The 17939-nt window shown below is 46.2% G+C and overlaps 1 protein-coding gene across 4 annotated transcripts in view; it reads right to left on the bottom strand.

Moving 5' to 3' along the window:
• Positions 1 to 118: 118 nt before the first annotated feature.
• The window catches only part of RHCE (Rh blood group CcEe antigens), a 33963-nt gene continuing 16142 nt past the window's right edge, over positions 119 to 17939 (bottom strand). The window contains exons 4-10 of one of the 4 annotated variants that reach the window (XM_032609362.1): positions 17442 to 17589; positions 16509 to 16675; positions 14843 to 14980; positions 12352 to 12485; positions 8571 to 8650; positions 5500 to 5573; positions 119 to 981 (exon numbers count right to left, since the gene is read on the bottom strand). In XM_032609362.1, the coding sequence (XP_032465253.1) occupies positions 955 to 981; positions 5500 to 5573; positions 8571 to 8650; positions 12352 to 12485; positions 14843 to 14980; positions 16509 to 16675; positions 17442 to 17589 (768 nt within the window). In that variant the 3' untranslated portion in view covers positions 119 to 954. Of the gene's footprint in view, positions 982 to 1311; positions 1437 to 5499; positions 5574 to 8570; positions 8651 to 12351; positions 12486 to 14842; positions 14981 to 16508; positions 16676 to 17441; positions 17590 to 17939 lie in introns of those variants that run through there. The other 3 variants (XM_032609356.1, XM_032609369.1, XM_032609377.1) reach the window with 3 other exon arrangements.

A 17939-nucleotide genomic window follows, 5' to 3' on the forward strand; every position in this document is an offset into this window, starting at 1 on the left:
TCTTCATTGCAGTGCGCGAGCTCTCTAGTTGAGGCACGTGAGCTCAGTAGTTGTGGTGCACGGGCTTAGTTACCCCGTGGCATGTGGGATCTTCCCCGACCAGGGATTGAACCCTCATCCCCCGCGTTGGAAGGCAGATTCTTTACCACTGGACCACCAGGGAAGTCCCAGTGGTCCCCTTTCTATGTCAGCCATCTTTTTCTCCCAGTGTGTACAATTTGAATGTTGCCTGGTCATCGACTATTCAAAGAAACGGCTGTGTTGTTCTCATCTCACAGCAAATCACTCCTGGTGAGGTTTTAGATCCACAGGATGTGAGAAGTGGAGGCGATCTTAGGGGTTGAAGTTCACCTTCTCTTCTTACAGATAAGGGAACCCGGACCATGGCAATTTAAATGATTTCCTCAAGGTCATAGAACTAGTTTTTAAATCTTGAGGCAGTGTATCTCCACCTTTGACCACGAATTTCTTCCCCACAGTTAAATTCAGGATATGCTCAGGGAGTAGGAACTCCTTGTAAAACCACTGGAATAAAAGCACAGTGTCTGCAAGGGCTAAATCTAAGTGAGTTCTTAGTTTTCCCCTGTTTTATATCATCTGCTTTGCTGATGTAGATGAGTTAACTGATAGCTTAATACTTTACTAAGCGCAAGAAAGGATCTAAATTGTCAATAAAATTGAACCAAAACCTTAATTTTGTGAACTGTGTGTCTGCATCCAAGAAAATAATGATACCATTATCTTTCATGAAACCAAACATAATTATTTAAAATTATTATAATATAAAATTATCCCTTATGTTTTTAGTCTTTTATTTTTAATATCAAGTCTATCTCTCACCTGTTTCATTGGACATGAGACTTTGCTGTAATGAGTGTCGCACACACAAAAAAATGGGCAACAGTGAAAAGAGGTTGTTTTCAAACAGCCCTTGTTTTTCTTGGTTGCTTTCGCTTAATATCCAACAGCCAAATGTGGAAACTGTAAAAGGAAAGCAAACATTTTTTATTACAGATGAACCCTTATTATATGCTTAATATTGTACACATATTGATTCTGGCTTGATCTTTTGAAACTTATGTTGCCCGAAATGTTGTTTCATCACAAAGGTCTTAGAAGTTCTTTCATAAAATCTGAATTGGAAGATCTCTTAGATAGGTAGATCTCATTTCATATAGCTCTTTACATGGATCATTAGTGGTCACCTGGCTTTTGTTTGAACACCTCCAGTGACAGGAGACTCACTACCACATGAAGTAGTTTATTCCGTTTTGCAGACAGTTCAAATTGTTAGCAATTTATACTGCATCGCCCACTGGGACTAGTTAAATTCTTTGGAGAAGCATAGAAAAAAATCTTTTCCCTCTTCTACATGACAGTCTCTCAAGTGTTTGAAGATTGTTTTTAGGTCTCCCTTGGGTCTTCTCTCCTGCAAGCTAAATAAATCAATCCTCAGTTCTTTGGTTGTGCCATAGGGTACCCTGCCATACAATATCACTGCATGTTGAGTAGCCTTGGATCACAGAATTCTAGAACCAGAAATCAGAGTAGCTAAAGTTTATGCGGTGTTTTCTATGGATCAGTGTGCTAACATTTCTCACATGTTACCTCCCTTAAATCCTTCCAACGACCTAGTGAGATATCTCCATTTCAGAGATCACAGAGCTAGAGGTGGTAGAACCCAGATCTGTCTGACTCCAGAACGTCGAATTTGATCTCATTTCACAAATGAAGGAACTGAACCTCCCCTCCACCCCACAGAAGTAAAGTGACTTGCCCAAGGGCACCAGCCTGTGGTGGGTGAGCTAGGACTCAATTCAGATCTGCCGCCCAGATAAGGCTGTTTCCACTGGGCCTCTCCCAAAGGGGAGGAATCAGCAGGCTCCTGATCTGTTTTCCTACTTTGCTTTAAAAACCAGCTCTCCTCATTTTGGCAGAACGAGCATTTTTTGGACCCTTACTGTGTGTCTAGAACATCTGTTTTAAATCAGAAGCAGGGGTGACACCAGTGTGACAAGGCTATGCTGTTTTGCATAAAACAGCAAGAGGAACTCAACACATTTTGTCGTGTTTTTGTGCCAAAACAGTGGTGGTGTTTAAATTTTTTGGCAATACAATCCTGTAAAAGATAAACTACAAATACGTGTTCAGAAAGCAACGGATGACCTTGAGTATACTGCAGTCATTTCAGAATCCATCCTGCATGCTTAATCCCGTCATACTGCTCACCCCTGAAACATTCATTTTATGGCACCATTTCCCCACGTAAACCTTGGGAGCTTCCCATCGCCTGAAGGATGATTCAAGTGACTCTGCCCACCATTCATCCTCCTCTTCACCAACTCGCCCCTGAGCCAGTTGCTTCATGCTTCTGTGTTTGCTCTCAATCCTCCCCTTTCTTGGAATGTCTTCCAGTTTCTGTCGCTTAGCCACGTCCAGCAAATCCTGACCTCCCCAAGCTTGTGACCTCTGCCTCCGCTGGTTCAACTAGCAGCTACAGGGTTACTTATTTAGTACCTAATAGATAGAGCTGTGCACAGGTAAAGATCAGTTCTTCTAAGTGCTTAGACCCCTATTTTCTCTGTTTGCATCCACACAATAATCAGAACGGGGGCTTGTCCATGGGAGACTCGCAAAACAAAGTTCCTTTCTTCATTTTAATAAATGGATGTCAGTGGGTCCTCGTGCCTTGGAAAGCATGAAATAAAATCCATGGTTTATGAAATTGAAATTAAAAGTTGAAAGAATTTATCCTCTTAGTGAAGGCAGAAGACATACGAAAAGTTATAAATTGGATTTTTGTAAATCAGTATCTGGGTGAGGATCACTGTAATTTCCAAGAAGACAAAGGGTTAGTACATGCAGCTCCTTAAGACCTAGAACTAAATTTTATTTAGATGTGTCTCCCCAGCTCTTCATACAATATTGATCACATATTAGCTAATATATTTATGAAATTAATAATGAGTGAATGAATGAGTACATCTTCATAAAATCATCCAAGGATGGGATGGGTGTTCTTGGGGGATGGTGAGTGCCCCGTCCCAGGAAGTGCTGAGCATGGTCTGGGCAACCAGTGAAGGAATGTCCCTTCCAACCCCCAGTAGTCTGCTTCTATGACACACAATAAAGGGCATTCCATAATGTTTAAAATGACTTTTTGGATGGTTTACCAAAAAAAAGAAAAAAATCACCTCTGGATTTATCAGCTTTGGAAGTTTGTATTCTTGCTTTTTAAATGCAAGCTGTAAGTGTTACACTGCTGAATAAATAGTTCTACTCAGCTGTAAAAAAATACACATCAGAAGATGAGGGGAGACATAACCATTCTCCAGTAGCTGCCCACAGCACATACATGCTGTGTCTTTGGAGCCAAACAGACACCGATTCAAATTCCTCCTGTTCCATTTACTAGCTCTGTCATGTTGGACAAGTTACTCCTCATCTGCAGACGGGGAGACTTATTCTTACGCAGGGTTTTTGCGAGGATAAAATCAGATAATGTTGAAAAGCATCCAGCACGGAATCGGAAGCCATAGGCTTGCAATAAATGATAGCCGTTAGGCTTACATATTCCTTTGTGGTTGTCTAAACCCCTAGTAATAAACTTTCGCATTCACATGGCAGTTTGCATTTTACATAATGTGGTCACATATGTTATGACCCCACTTGGTCTTCAAAACAACCCAGTGAGGTACAACGAAGGTTACTGTTCTTATTTTACCAGTGAGAGAGGTCAAGGGTCTTGCCTACATCAGACCTTGCAGAATGGTGACTAGAATCCAGGTCTTCTTGTTCCAGGGACACAATCTCCATTTCACCTGCTGCTGCAAGGGGCTAGTGTTGGGGGCGGGGGTTCCTCAGATTTCCTTCATTTGTTCAGCAAGTATTTATTGCAACTCAAATAATTCAGCTGGATATTTGTCCTATTTGTGGTATCTCATTAATGAGCAGAGTGCTTGGTATATAATAGTTGCTCAATAAGCACTTGTGGAATGAATGGATGGATGAAGCCAATTTTCTGAATCCTTTCACTAGATCACCCTGTTTCTGCTAAAGGGGCAAGAATACTTGCAGGGGACTGGGAGAGACTAGCTGTTGGGAGAAGCCATATAGAGAGAAGCTGGTGCAAGATGAGGCAGGTTACACACAACAACGTGGATGACTCCCAGAATAATTACACTGAGCAAAAGAAGCCAGACGAAGAAGAGTGCATGCCGTGTGCTTCCATTTATATAAAATTATAGAAAATGTAAGCTAATCTATAGGACAGAAAGCAGTTCAGTGGTGGCCTGGGGATGGAACAGGGTGGAGTCAGGAGGGAGCAGTTTCAAAGAGTCAGGAGGAAATGTTTGGTGGTGATGGATATGTTCTTACCTTTATTGCGGTCATGGTTTCATAGGTGTATAAACATGTTTAATGTATCAAAATGTATGCTTTAAATATGTGCAGTTCATTGTCAAGTATACCTCTAGAAAGTTGTTTCAAGAGGAAGAGGAGGAAAGAGAGTGCGGAGATGAAGGAAAGGGAGACGAGGTGGGTTTTCTCCGTAGGTTCTCTCTGTTTTGCCCCTACAGACACGAATGCCAAGGCCTATAGTAAGGCTGGTTCTCTGTCCCTTTAGTGGTCAGTATCTTGGCCTGCTGGGTGGAGAAAGGGTTGGCCTGGGACACAGAGGACTGTTTCCACTCACAAAGACATGATGCTGGGCATTAGCCTGCCCTCTGTTGGCCCCCACTTCCCATTTATAACTCGGCAATATGGGTCCCTGCTTGCCCAGCCAACCTCAGCATCAATTGGAAGATTACCTAATGTGACACACATCAGAATGCTTTGTGAACTGTGAGTGTAGGTTAAAGGGAGGAGGGCAGTGGGGTTTCAGGGAATGAGCCCTGACCTCCTTTCTAGCCCAGTCATGACAACAAACACTACAATGTCACACAGACCCTCAGCAGCAGCTGAGTTGTTTGAACTTTATGTCCCCTGACTGAATAACCCCAGACACCTATGCTGCAAGTTTTCTCATGTCCACTAGCTCTCATTTCTTCAGCTGTGCCACTCACTCCCTGTGAGAACTTATATACTCATGGCTTCACTTGGAGGTCTATCAAGTGAGGGGATTGGACTCTCTGGTCCCTGTGGTCCTTCTGGCTCTTGCACTGCAGGATTCCTTCACGTCAAACTGTTTGCCCGCCCACTTTGGTGACTCCAGGTGGGGAGGAGACATGTGGCCAGTGACAGTTCTCACATCCCTGACCTTCAGTGATTTTGAGGCATCAGGGAAATGGGAACATTTACTACCTCCTCACCCCCCCACCAACACACACACACACACACGCACACGTGCTCACGCAGGCATGCACACACGCTCACACACACATCTTGGATTTGTTTGTTTGTTACTTTACTCTCATAAACACCAAGTTAACATATATACCCAGGTATCTCTTTAAGTTCATTCACTCAAAACCTTAGACATTAATAGGTTAAAACTCTTACCTTCCAGAAAGTTTGGTCATTAAAATAGTTAACCACGTGAGGTGACTTCCATATTTTGAGGTTTAAGAGCATACCTGTTTAAATTCATAATTAAATGTTACACGCTTAGATGATTGCATTTGTTATCTCAAAATTAATCAAAATATTATAAGTCAACTATGGTATCTCAGCAGAAATCCTTTTTTCTTCCACAACCAGGAAATAGACAAATTGAAGCACTGTCCTTCCTGGACCAGCTTAATTAATTCTATAGACATCTTTCAAAAGGAACTGGCAAGAACAATTACATCCAAAGGATTTCGGTTATGCAGGGAGGTATATGATAGTCATGGATTAATACACTTCCCGAGATGGAATAGAAGGACCCTGTTAGACGGTGCCCCTCTTAAGAGCTGGTCCATTTAAAATGCAAAAGCTACCTTGGAGAGTGACTCAGATAGCCACCCCTGCAGGTCCATCCTCACTGGTTCCAATAAAGTCCCAGTGACCTCAGCTCAAGATTCCACTTGTTAGGAAAGTAGTTTATAACAACTTGCTTCTGTGCCTGTTCTTTTCACCCATCCCTCCTCCGCCCAGAGAGCTCGGGCCCTATGCCTTCCCCAGTCGCTCAAAGTCTGCCAAATTTCCAGTACATAAAGTAGTGTTTACCTTTCATGTGAAGCAGGGAAATGCCATTGATAGGTTTATCTGTGTATTTTTAATGATGATCAGTCCCAATGTATTAAATAGTAAGATTAACAAGAGTAGGTGTGTGCTACAAGAGTAGGTATTTTCATCTTATAGTGTGTGCCTCTAACTGATATTGGCATGTAGAGTGCAGTCAGCACACCTCATTTAGCTAGAATTACTCAGAAATGATCCCTGTCGCCTACATATATTTTCCAGATAGCTGAGGCTTACTCATCTGATGCAAATCCTCTAAAATTATTATATTTTCTTGTCTTATGAGACAACACTGAACACATTTAGACTTTAAAAAAAAATCAGAACTGTTCCTAGGAACGTCCTTTTATGAAATGTGCTGTGTAACGTGGAGAAGGGCTACAGCTGCTGAAGGTTACTGGCCTGTTCTCCAGCAGCCCAAGCTTCTCATGTTCTTGTGACTGGTTTTAGGAAATTCTCTTCTCCTGCTAGGCTCTCTGCTTTCACTTCCAACTTCTTTGAGGGTGCCTTGCCTCTAGAAACCTATCCACGTCTAATCTGCTATTTCTAATCTGCCTGACCTGGGAAACCCCATAACTATGCTTGATAAGATGGTTTCTTAAATAAGTGCATATATTATAGACGGGCTCCACGGAACGGGGTCTCTTCGCATGTAAAATGCTTGGCTTAAGGGGGTCAATTTGTTGCCATCTTGGCCTCTTAGAGGCCTCTTTCCGCTTCCATTGTCCAAGTCCTTTTTTATCACTGGCTCCCTCATGTGGAAAGCAACATGTGAAGAGGAAAGCGGGTTGGTCTTAACTCTTAAAGGAATGATAGGAGTGTCTTTCCTCTATTCTCTTTCTTGGCTTCAGGGAAGCACAGGAAGCCTCCACACGCTGGGGAGAGTGGTAAATGGTGTGAGAGGCCAGGTGTAGGGCTGCCAGATAAAATACAAGATGCTCAGTTACTTTTGAATTCCAAATTGGGTGCCTTGTGTTTTCACTTGCTAAATCTGGCAACCCTATTCAGGGTTGGACTGCCACCATGAATAGAATGTAAAGTGATGGCTGGAGACATTTTTCTTATCTGTATTTAATTAATCACCTCAGACTCTGTCGAAAGCTGAGGCCAATTGTTACGTTAAAGCAATTCTAGCCAATCTCACTCTCTAAAACTCCAAACAGTACTTTCATACGTTTTAGAGCTGAAAGGACGCCATAGGATTAGTTACTATAATCATTTCATTTTACAGAGAAGCCAGCCAATGCCCAAAGTGACACGCCCAAGATCACACAACTCCTTAGTGTCTACTTATGCTATTTTGTCTCTTATTTGGCATTCACTCCATGCTTAGAGATACACTATATGAAAGTCTAACCAATAAAAGCTGTTTGCTTGTAGAATAAGAGTGAGCACTTCTGTACAGAATGCATGTTTTCACCTAGCATGTAAGACTGGCAAATTGGTGTCTCCCCAAGATTCTTTGCAGGTCTGTCATATTGCAGAAGCAAAAAAACGTCAGTCCTCTGTTTACAGATCTCTAATGCCTTCCCATGTCTCAGAATGATCTGGCTCCTTGCTACCACTCTATCCTCAACCCCTGCCACTCTCCCTGTCACTTCATCCACATCAGCTACACTGACATCCTTGCTGTTCCCCAAACATGCAATGCATGCTCCTGCCTCAGTGCCTTTGCACTTGCTGTCCCTTTTCATGGAATGTTCTTCTCCCAAATAAACACATGGTATCTCCCTCGTTTTTTGCATTCAAGTCCTTGCTTAAAAGTCAGCTTCTTAGATAGGCCTTCCTTACCACCCTTCTAAAAGAGCAGCCCACCTTCACAATAACTCTACGTTCCCCCTACCCTGATTTATTTCCCTTCATAGTGCTTATTACTATCTGACATAGCACATATATATATTTTTTATTTTATTTTATTTTATTATTTTCTGTTTATGGTAAAAGCCCCCTCCCCATCTAGAAGGTCAACTCGATGAGGCCAGGGAATTTGGTTCACTGCTGTATCCTGAGTACCTAAGAATAGTGCCTGGCTCATAGCAGATATTGAACAAATATTTGCTGAACAAAATAGTATTTAGGTGTTCTCAGGGAGTAAAAGGTAAGCTCTGTAGCATAAGGGTCTCCTTGGTCTTCTGTGCAAAATTTGATGAAATCACCAGTCCTGGGCTCAAGAGGCTGCAGTGTCCAGGTGACTTCTGAGGACCTTTCCAATTATGAAAGTTTGTAATTCTGTGTTCCTTTATTTTTTAATCAAGGTCTGGGCTCTTTGCCTCCTTTGGCTGGAGCTGAGGGGGTGGGTTCAGGGGGAAGGGCACGGGCACATACACATCCAGGGATGGGGCAGGTGCAGTCTAGGCCCAGGCCCTGTGCCCTGGACAATGGTGGAAGAAGGGTGGTCTCACACTGACCTGTCAGAAGACCAGATCCCACACCCATAATGACGGTGAAGCTGAATGCCCCGGAGTCAGTGAGTATCTGGTAGCCAAGCCTAGAAATGACAAAGCAGAGGTGGTCACATTTGGGCATCAGGCCGCAGAGGTCACTGGGTACAGAAAAGATTGCATCAGTAGTGATGCTGTCAGGAAGGGCCACCAGGAGAACAAATGTCCCCTCCCTAGGCAGTACATTCCTGTCATTCTCCCACAAAGCTATGCAGACATGTAGAAGGGGAAGAAGGGATTTCAAGATCCTCTTCTGCTTACTTTAGTTCTCAGACCTCATGAACGATGAACTAGAGTAGAAGTCAGAAAACCCAAGTTCAGGTCCCAGTTCTGTTACTAGCTGCACGACCCTAGGCACTTAAACTCTCACAGTCCTGAGTTTTCTCATTAGGCAATTAAAGATGAAGGTTTTATTTCTATCAGGGTGAGATGGAGTACAGCTTGGCCATCAGACCCATCTCTCCTGCCTACCCCCTTGGACATATGTGCCTGTCCTCTCTCCTTCAAAGCAACCCCAGGGCTTCACTCTAAACTATTAAGCGGCCCTTGGAGGACACCTGTGTGACCTTGCAGTAGGCAAAAAGTTCTTAAACATGGCACACAGGAGCTAAACATAGAGGGAACAATGATAAATTGGACTATGATAAAATTAAAACTATTGTTCATCAAAAGATACCATTAAGAAAGTAAAAAAATCAAGGAACTTCCCTGGTGGCACAGTGGATAAGAGTACACCTGCCAATACAGGGGACACGGGTTCGAGCCCTGGTCCGAGAAGATCCCACATGCCGCAGAGCAACTAAGCCCGTGAGCCACAAATACTGAGCCTGCGCTCTACAGCCCGTGAGCCACAACTACTGAGCCCACGTGCCACAACTACTGAACCCCATGTGCCTAGAGGCCATGCTCTGCAACAAGAGAAGCCACCGAAATGAGAAGCCTGCACACCGCAACGAGGAGTGGCCCCAGCTCGCCACAACTAGAGAAAGCCCGCACGCAGTAACGAAGACCCAATGCAGCCAAAAATAAATAAATTAAATAAATAAATTTATTTTTTAAAAATCCCACAATTTGTGAAAAATGCTCCATCCAGCCTCCAAGCACAGCATCTGACTGATCTACATTAGCTCACCCAAATAGGAAATTGACAAATATTGTTTGTGGAATGAATGTAAAGTCAACTGACTCATCCAATGACATAGAGCTAATAAAGCAGCTGATCCACACTTCCCAGAAAGCGCTCTAACTGCCAGCTCAGTCCTTTCCCCATCTTTCCACTACATCCAGATGCCCCTCCTACGGAGGCAGCAGCATCAGTAACCATCATAAAGAAAGGGGCCATGCGTTGGGTGTTTACTCCATGCCAAGCGCTGTCCTGAGCCCTTTAACTATTATATGTTACTGAATCTTCACAGCAGCCCTGGGACATGGATCTTATTATCCTATTTTACAGATAGAAAACTGAGACTTAAAGAGAGTTTGAATACCATGCCTAAGGTCACACAACTGGTAAATGTGACCTTGGTCTGTTTGTCCCTGAAGCCCTTTGCTTCCAGCAGACCAGAGGCCACCCTGAGAGGCGTCATCGCTGTCACTGTGCCCTTCCCTTTGCCAGGTTCCCGCAGAGGAGAGAGGACTACTTCTTGGTCCTCGGCTGTCTCATCCTGATGAGAATTGGCTTGCAGAGGGGTGCTGGAGCCAGCTCACACAGACACACAGGCCGATGGTTCTCAGCTCTCCTCAACTCCACATTCAGGGGTGTTACCTTGATGGCTTGAAATTGGCCACAGGGAGAAATCGGCAAATGCTCTAAGTCAGGGCTTTGTTTCCTTGGAGAGCCAGTTGTTAGTCCTTTAGCAGCACACTGCTGGTTGACAACTTTTCTTTTTTTTTTTTTTCTTTTTTTTTGCTATAGGCCAATAGTTCTCAAACTTGAGCTTGTATGAGAATCACACAGAGGACTCCTTAAAACAGACTGCTGGGCCTGCCTCCAGATTTCTAATCGTGTGGGTCTGGGGTGGGGTATGATTTGCATTTCAAACAAGTTCCCAGATGATGCTGATGCTGTTGAGAGCCACTGTTCTAGGAGAGCCACAGAATCACAGAATTTGGGGGATAGAAGGGTAGGTGATGCAGAAGTTCCAGGTCGGCAGCCCACGAGCGGAATTTGGCCCACACAATGTTTCCAATGATTTTGAATCTTTTGCCAATGCTTGGGAAGTACATGCAAAACTCTGGATTTCTGACTTTTGAAAAGTCATTAGATCTGGCAACACTTATCCTGGGACCCTGCATGGTATTAGCTGCCTGGCACTGAAGAGCAAATGCCCACAGTTTCCTCCCCTCACTGGTCTCAGTTTTAACCTTACCTGCCTGGTCCCTACAGGTATCTGAGTGTAGGACCCTGCTAGATCAACCCCTCATTTTACAGAGGGGAACTCAGGAGCCCAGAGAGAGGAAAAAGCTTTGCTGAGAGTCACACAGCTATTGAAGCAGTGACAGGCACATCATTGGAGTCCATTACAGAGATGCACTGCTTCACACAGACCATCCCCTCCCCACCCCCAAATGGGATCCTCTTCACCCCCAAGCAGCTCATGGAGGTATATCTCACCTGCTCACAGAAGATTCCTATAATTTGGGGCTATGGTCGTCTCTGTTGTTAGAACTGAGGCATGCAGACCTCCATGATTTCTTTGAGATACCTCCACAACAATGAGCTCTCATCACCCACTGCAGGTGCTCATAACCTTTACAGCCAGGTTTCAGCCACATGACCTTGGACAGCTAACTCCCCCGAAGTATCATTTCTTAGAGAAAGCTAATAATACCTCACCAGGTGGTTGTGAGGATTGAATGAGATGACATAATGATTTTAGCATAATGCCCAGCATTTAGAAAGCAGTCAAACAGTACTGTCATCAGTAATACTATTATTGTTATCACTACCTCAGTTCATCTGGAAAAATCTATCCCTGTGCCCAAGTCACTCTTCCATTATATGTGAGTCACATCCAGAAGATAAACAACTGCCCCCCACCGCAAAAAAAAAAAAAAAAAGGAAAGAAACAAGAAGATGACTTCCAGAAGGTGATGGCCAGGGTTCTGATCATTGCTGTCCATTGTCTGGGGGGCACAGGACCTGACTCTGGTCCAGAGACCCACGGTCCCACCTCACTGTGTGACCTTAGCCAAGCTCCTTCCCTCTCTGGGTCTCAGGGATGGGCTGTACTCAGCATTTTCCTACATTAACATATCAAATCCTCTTAACCACACAGTACCTGGCCTCAAGTAGCACCCAACACCCCTAGGAGGGGAGGAGTTATCATTATCTTCATTTACCATCGGGTGACAGAGGCTCAGAGAGGTTAGGTAGCGTGGCCCAGCTAGTAAGAGGTCAAGACCCCACGGCACACTTCACCACAACCTAAACCACCAGGGACTGAAAGACAGGCTCAGTTGGCTTGAGCCTGATTGCCTGCTCTGCCCGCATTTGGGGAGGACTCGGGACCGTCTGCCCTTGCCCTGCACCTACGCTGCCTGCTTTAGAAAGAAGGGGCCTGGACAGGTGATAAGTCCGTACACAGTAGGGGCTGGGCAGAATTTCAGAATAAATTGGCCAACAAATATTCACTGAAGCCTCTGACTGCCCGGCCCTGGGCACCACCCCCCCTCCCCGGCCAAGGGCTCTGGGCGCACTCCTTCCTGAGCTGGATGGGGTGATAAGGGGCTGAGCCAAGTGACCTACGTGGAAATCTTGGTCCACTTGACCTGAAGCGCCATCAGCACAATGTTGGTGATCCCTCCGAGCAGACCCGGCAAGCCGAAGGTATATTGCACGCCATAGGTGTCATGGAGGTCCAGCGTTCGTTGAAGACACACCTGGGAACAAACACCATTCTCAGCAGATCTGCATGTGGGACTGATACTCCTTACCCGCCCTTTCACAGACCCTCGGCGTCCAGGGCATCCAGGGGGATGGGCATTAGGACGCAACTAAGTAAGTGCTTCTCAGGTTTGAATGTGCACACACAGAACCTGGGGAGCTCATTAAAATGCAGACTTGGATTTAGTGGGTCTGGGGCCTGAGATTCTGCATTTCTAGCAAAGTCCCAGGTGACACCAATGCTGGTCCGCTGTCCACACTACTCACATTTGGGGCTGATAATTCTGTGTTATGCCAGGGGCCCTCCAGTGCACTGTAGGAGGTTTAGCAGCGCCCCCGGCCTGTACCCTCTAGATGCCAGGAGCACCCCTCTTCCAGGTGTGTCAACCAAAACCGTCTTCAGATATTGTCAAATGTCCCCAGGGGCTGATTGAGACCCACTGGTCTAGACCAAACCTAACTGCCATCCAAGAGACTACATGGCTGATTAAAAGGAAAGAATCTGACCGCACCTCTAGACGCCCAGTCAGTACTCCTTCCATTTCATCACTTGGCCTCCCAGATGGCTGGGAGCCAACAGATGTGGATACCAATGCAAATGTCATCAGGCTAGTTCCCCCCTTAGAATCCTCATTGTCTTGGGAATAAATATTCAGACTCTTGAACTCGCCCAGAAGGTACTCCTGAGCACCTGCCATCTCCCAAGGCGATGGTGAGAGGCGCACTCCCTGAGGAACTTTGTGCTTCAGCCCAAAGGACATCTTTCCGCTTCCTGGTTGGGCCACGCGCTCTTCTCGCCACTGAGCCTTTGAACACACTGTTCCTTCTGCCTGGAGTACATTTCCCACTTCTTTCCCTGGCTAATGTAAGTTCTTTGTCAATGCTCGGGTGAGACCTTCTCTGCTCTGGGAAGCATTTCCTGACCCATCTCAGGCCAGCTTAGATGTGCTCCAGTAGCAGTTAACACACCGTGTTGCGTTTATTTGTCCATTTCCTTCACCACACTATAGCTTGGGAAGCAGGATGACTGTTAAAACAAATGTGTTGAATGAGTGAATGAATGAGTGAATGAATGAATGAAAAAGTCTTTGAATCCTTCCCGCAGCGATAGACTCAAGGAACCTGAGGCACAGAGAAAGTGACAGACACTGAGCCTCCTGATACTTGTGATACACGTTTTTTGGCTACGCCGCGTGGCTTGTGGGATCTTAGTTCCCCAACCAGGGATTGAACCCGGGCCCTCGGCAGTGAAAGCTTGGAGTCCTAACCGCTGGACCGCCAGGGAATTCCTGTGATACACGTTTTGCTGAATATGTCCTACTTTCATCAGAGGATCTCAAAGCCAGAGGAGATAAAAGACATGCACTTCCACTCCAAAGATGAAAAGCAGACTACCCCATCTTTTGGTCAGATCGAACTGTTGGTAAGTTCTTCCTTATTTGGGATTGAAACTGCCTCCCTGAATATCCACGGTTCATCCAAATTCATCTTCTTGTGTCACCCAAAAGTCTATTCCTTTTTCCTCCATCAGGTCTTCAAACCTATGAAGATCTGTTGCTCCTAAATATTTCTCTTAGAAGTGTGTGATAGCAAATCGGCTATAATGGCGCATTCTGATGTTATCAGTATATGTTGAATATTGAAGGAAGAAAAAATCCATCCACTTAGAAGAACTAAATAATCAGAAGTGGACGTGACCTGGATTATCAGCCCAGCATCCATCCCTCTTTTGAGTGCTGCCCTTCCCACCCCCATTCACATGGTTCATGAACAGCAGACTTGCATGTATGATGTGCCCTACCTCCCACCCAGACAAAGATGGGCACATTATCCAAGTTAGACCAAGGAGCCCCTTCTCCAAAGAATTTGCAACTGGGGCCAAGAGATTTCACCTGGCTGCTTTCCTGAAGAGAAAGATGACACTCCACCATGTGGAGCAGGAGAAGAAGAAGGAAGTCTACAGAGTGAGAATAAAGCAGATGTTCAGGAAAAGCAAAAAAAGAAGAGCGGGGACTTCTTGGGTTCCCCACAAGACTCGCATCCCTGGTGCCAGCCATTCCTGGGCTCCCAGCAGCATTCCTGTCCTTGGGGTCGGTGATACCCCAGTAGCCTTCTAACAAATCCCCCTTATTCCTGAGCAAGCTTGAATAGGTTCTGATACTTGCTCCCCAGATCTTAACAAATGCACCATCCAACTTGAGTGGATCCCTCACCCAAGCTCTGAAGCTAAACTGAGACGGTGCCAACGGCTGCCTAATGCAGCCCTTGGCACTACAAGATGGCCCGCCATGTTCTAGGGGCCTGGACCCTGGTGGAAGCCAAAGCAGCAGGTGTTCATTGCCCAGCTCCTTACCTGCAGGTACATGGCTCCCCAGATGGAGATCAGCCCAGCCAGGAGACCCAGCACCATGGCAAGCCAAGGAGAAGGGATCAGGTAACAGGGGGCGCCCACAGCCACACCTCCTGCCAGCACCGCATTGTGGATGTGAGTCTGCAGAGGAATAGCTTGTGGGTGAATGAAATGACATAGAGAGGACAGCATCTCTCTAAATTACTTGGTAAGCCGGTAGCAAGACAGCAGTGTAACATCTTCCCTGCTTCTCTGATCCTGAAACCAGCCCCTCCCCTCTGCTGAGAGTTCACCAACGGTCTTATCTCACCCCACTTCTCAGGCTCAGGGAGCAGTCACCCTGACTGGGAGTCATTTAGCCTGAAAGTGCAGTTACTCAGGATCCTAGCCATGCTCACACTTAGTTGTGATGTGTCCTCGGGCGCTTAACCACTCAGTGCTTTAACTTTGTCACCAGAAAAATGGGGTTTTGGCTGTATCTACTGATATGGTTATTGTGAAAATTGAGTTACCATATATAAAACTCTGAGCCCAATGCCTGGCATAGAACATGAGTAAATGCCCCCAAATATAAGCCATTATTATTGTTTTTTACTATTATTATTATTGGCTACTTGGTGCCGATATCACCCTGTATTATTGGACCCCATCCCAAGAAGCTGGCCCTTGTTCCTGGGTCATGTCTCTGCTGTGACCTTTACCTCCTCTAGAACTGGGGCCCTGCCTTGCTCTTATCCTACTGCTCTCTGCCCCTCTCAATTCTACCCAGATCTTGGAGCTCTGGGCCCTGGGACCAGCTTCTGGGCTTCCCCGACCTGATGCCTACACCTGCCTCCCTGGATGTTGCTACCTTGTCTGATCCTAGACTCCCTGTGACCATGGAGCTCACCTGTGGGGACCCTCACCTCCCCTTAGTGCTGTTAACCTGTCATCCTTGGCCATCTTCTCTCCCCTTCACCCCCACCCCCTACCCCACCCCCTGCCCCATCTGTCTAGACTTTCCCATCATGTCTGGCTGGCTGACCTCATGCCCTGATCATCATGGGACCTTGTTTTGTCTTTAGTCTACCATCTCACCCATCTCTCCCCCGAAAACTCACACACAGACTCGCAGCTACGTTGATAATAGCAGCTAATATTTGCCCAGTACTTATTAGCTCTGGGCATGAAGCCCTTTACGTGCATCATCTCTCAATTCCCACTTTACATATGAGGCAGTTGAGACTCAAACAGTTTAAGTGGCTTGGCCAAGTTCAGATGGCTAGGGAAACAAAGTTCTTTACTTCTGATTCTGTTTATTCCATTCTTGAAATTTCTTCGGGGAAGGGGAGAGGATGACTCATTCTACCCCGGTTTTTCTCTGCTGACTCTTGCTTATGGGAGCTGGCTTTAGTAACCACCAGAAATGGAGTTCAGACTTGGGTTTGTTTGATGTCAAAGGCCCCCAGAGGGCCTTTGCTCATTTGACAGTGTCCTATGTTCCAGGCCCATTTTGACAAGGCAGTGCTGATGGGCTGATGCCCCACGATGCTGCAGACAAGACCCCATCACCCGATATGCTCTTTCCCGACCTGTGGGGCTGGCACTGAGGCCGGCGAGTTGGGTGTGAATATGTGTGTCAGGCCTAGAAGACCCAAGTGCTGCCCAAGGGACAGCACCCCCTCCTCACCATGTTGATCTTCCCTTGAGGGTGCGCCAAGGCTGACACTGAGATGGCTGTCACCATGCTGACAGCAAGGGCGTAGTAGGTGTTGAACAAGGCCTTCTTCTTTTCGTCTGGAATGTCCAGCAGAGCGGAGTTGAAACTCGGCCAGAACATCCACAAGAAGAGGGTGCCTGGGGGCCAGAGAGGGTCAGTGGCCTGAGCCAGGGGGACTTCAGACAGGAGAATCCTGGACCTGGCAAGTCTCATCTCTGTCACTTTCTTGCTCTGTGACTTTGGGCAAATCATGTCTCCTCTCTGAATTCTTAAGCTGGTAGGGCCCAGCTAACGTACTTTACAGGCAAGGAAACTAAGGTCCAGAGAGTTGAAATCACCAAACCCCAGGCCTCCTGACCCTGGCCTGTGATGGCTTAATGCTTATTTTAAAAAATTAATGGGATGCTTTCATTTGGCCCAATGGCCTGGTATTCAGTTGCCTGCTGACATCTCACTGCCTGATTTCCTTCTTCCTTCCTTTTCTCTCCCAGCCTCTAAGTCCCAGCCTCTAAGTTCATCACTTTTACTGGAGCTCTTCAAACTATTGATACACCATTATTACTCCTCTCTTCCCACTCCCATTCTTTCCTCCACTCCTAGGCCCGGCTTTCTTCATGTGTCCAATTCTCTGCTTTAAGTTGAGGACAAAAGGATTGGATAACCTTATTTAAACTGAGATGTAATGAGCCTCTCCTCTCCTTTGGATATTAATGAAGAGAAGTTCCCTAGAGGGGAATTCAAAGATGTGAATTCATCAGATACCACTTGAAGAAATGGATCATTACCGAGGGGCTTTCAGACACCCAGAGAAGGTTGGAAAAGGAGAGAGATTTTCCTGCAGAGCCCTTTTGGAGCCTCTTGCCCACCCCAGATCCGAGCCTACCCACACCACCTTGTCCTCACCCAGCATGGCGAACAAACTGGGGCTCGTGGCCGTCTGTTGTTTGTCCTCCGCTTCATTAGGCAGAGGCTTCGGGAGGCAGCAGGCCACAGTCAGCCCGAAACAGGCCGCAAACACGTGGATGTACATCATGCTTATGTGGTTGTCCATCTGCAACAAAACCCAGCGGGAAGTGAGTGTCAGCATCTTCTGCCCACAGGGAGGGAACCTCCCGTGTTCCTTGGAGAAAGTTCTGGCTTCATGTAGGAGGCGTGACTTGAAGTCAGGAGACTGACCCAGCCCAGCAGCCCGCCTTTCAGAGGAGTCCCGTGAGTTGCTGTGTATTTATTCCCGACAGGTTTCTGGTTGGCTTTATTTATTTAGTTGGGGCTTTATTTATTTAGTTGGCCACGTCTTGCGGCTTGCAGGATCTTAGCTCCAGGACCAGGAATTGAATCCAGGCCACAGCAGTGAAAGCGCCGAGTCCTAACCACTGGACCGCCAGGGGACTCCCCTCTGGT

This window comes from Phocoena sinus, chromosome 1 (genome assembly GCF_008692025.1).
Source record: "Phocoena sinus isolate mPhoSin1 chromosome 1, mPhoSin1.pri, whole genome shotgun sequence".
NCBI lineage: Eukaryota > Metazoa > Chordata > Mammalia > Artiodactyla > Phocoenidae > Phocoena > Phocoena sinus.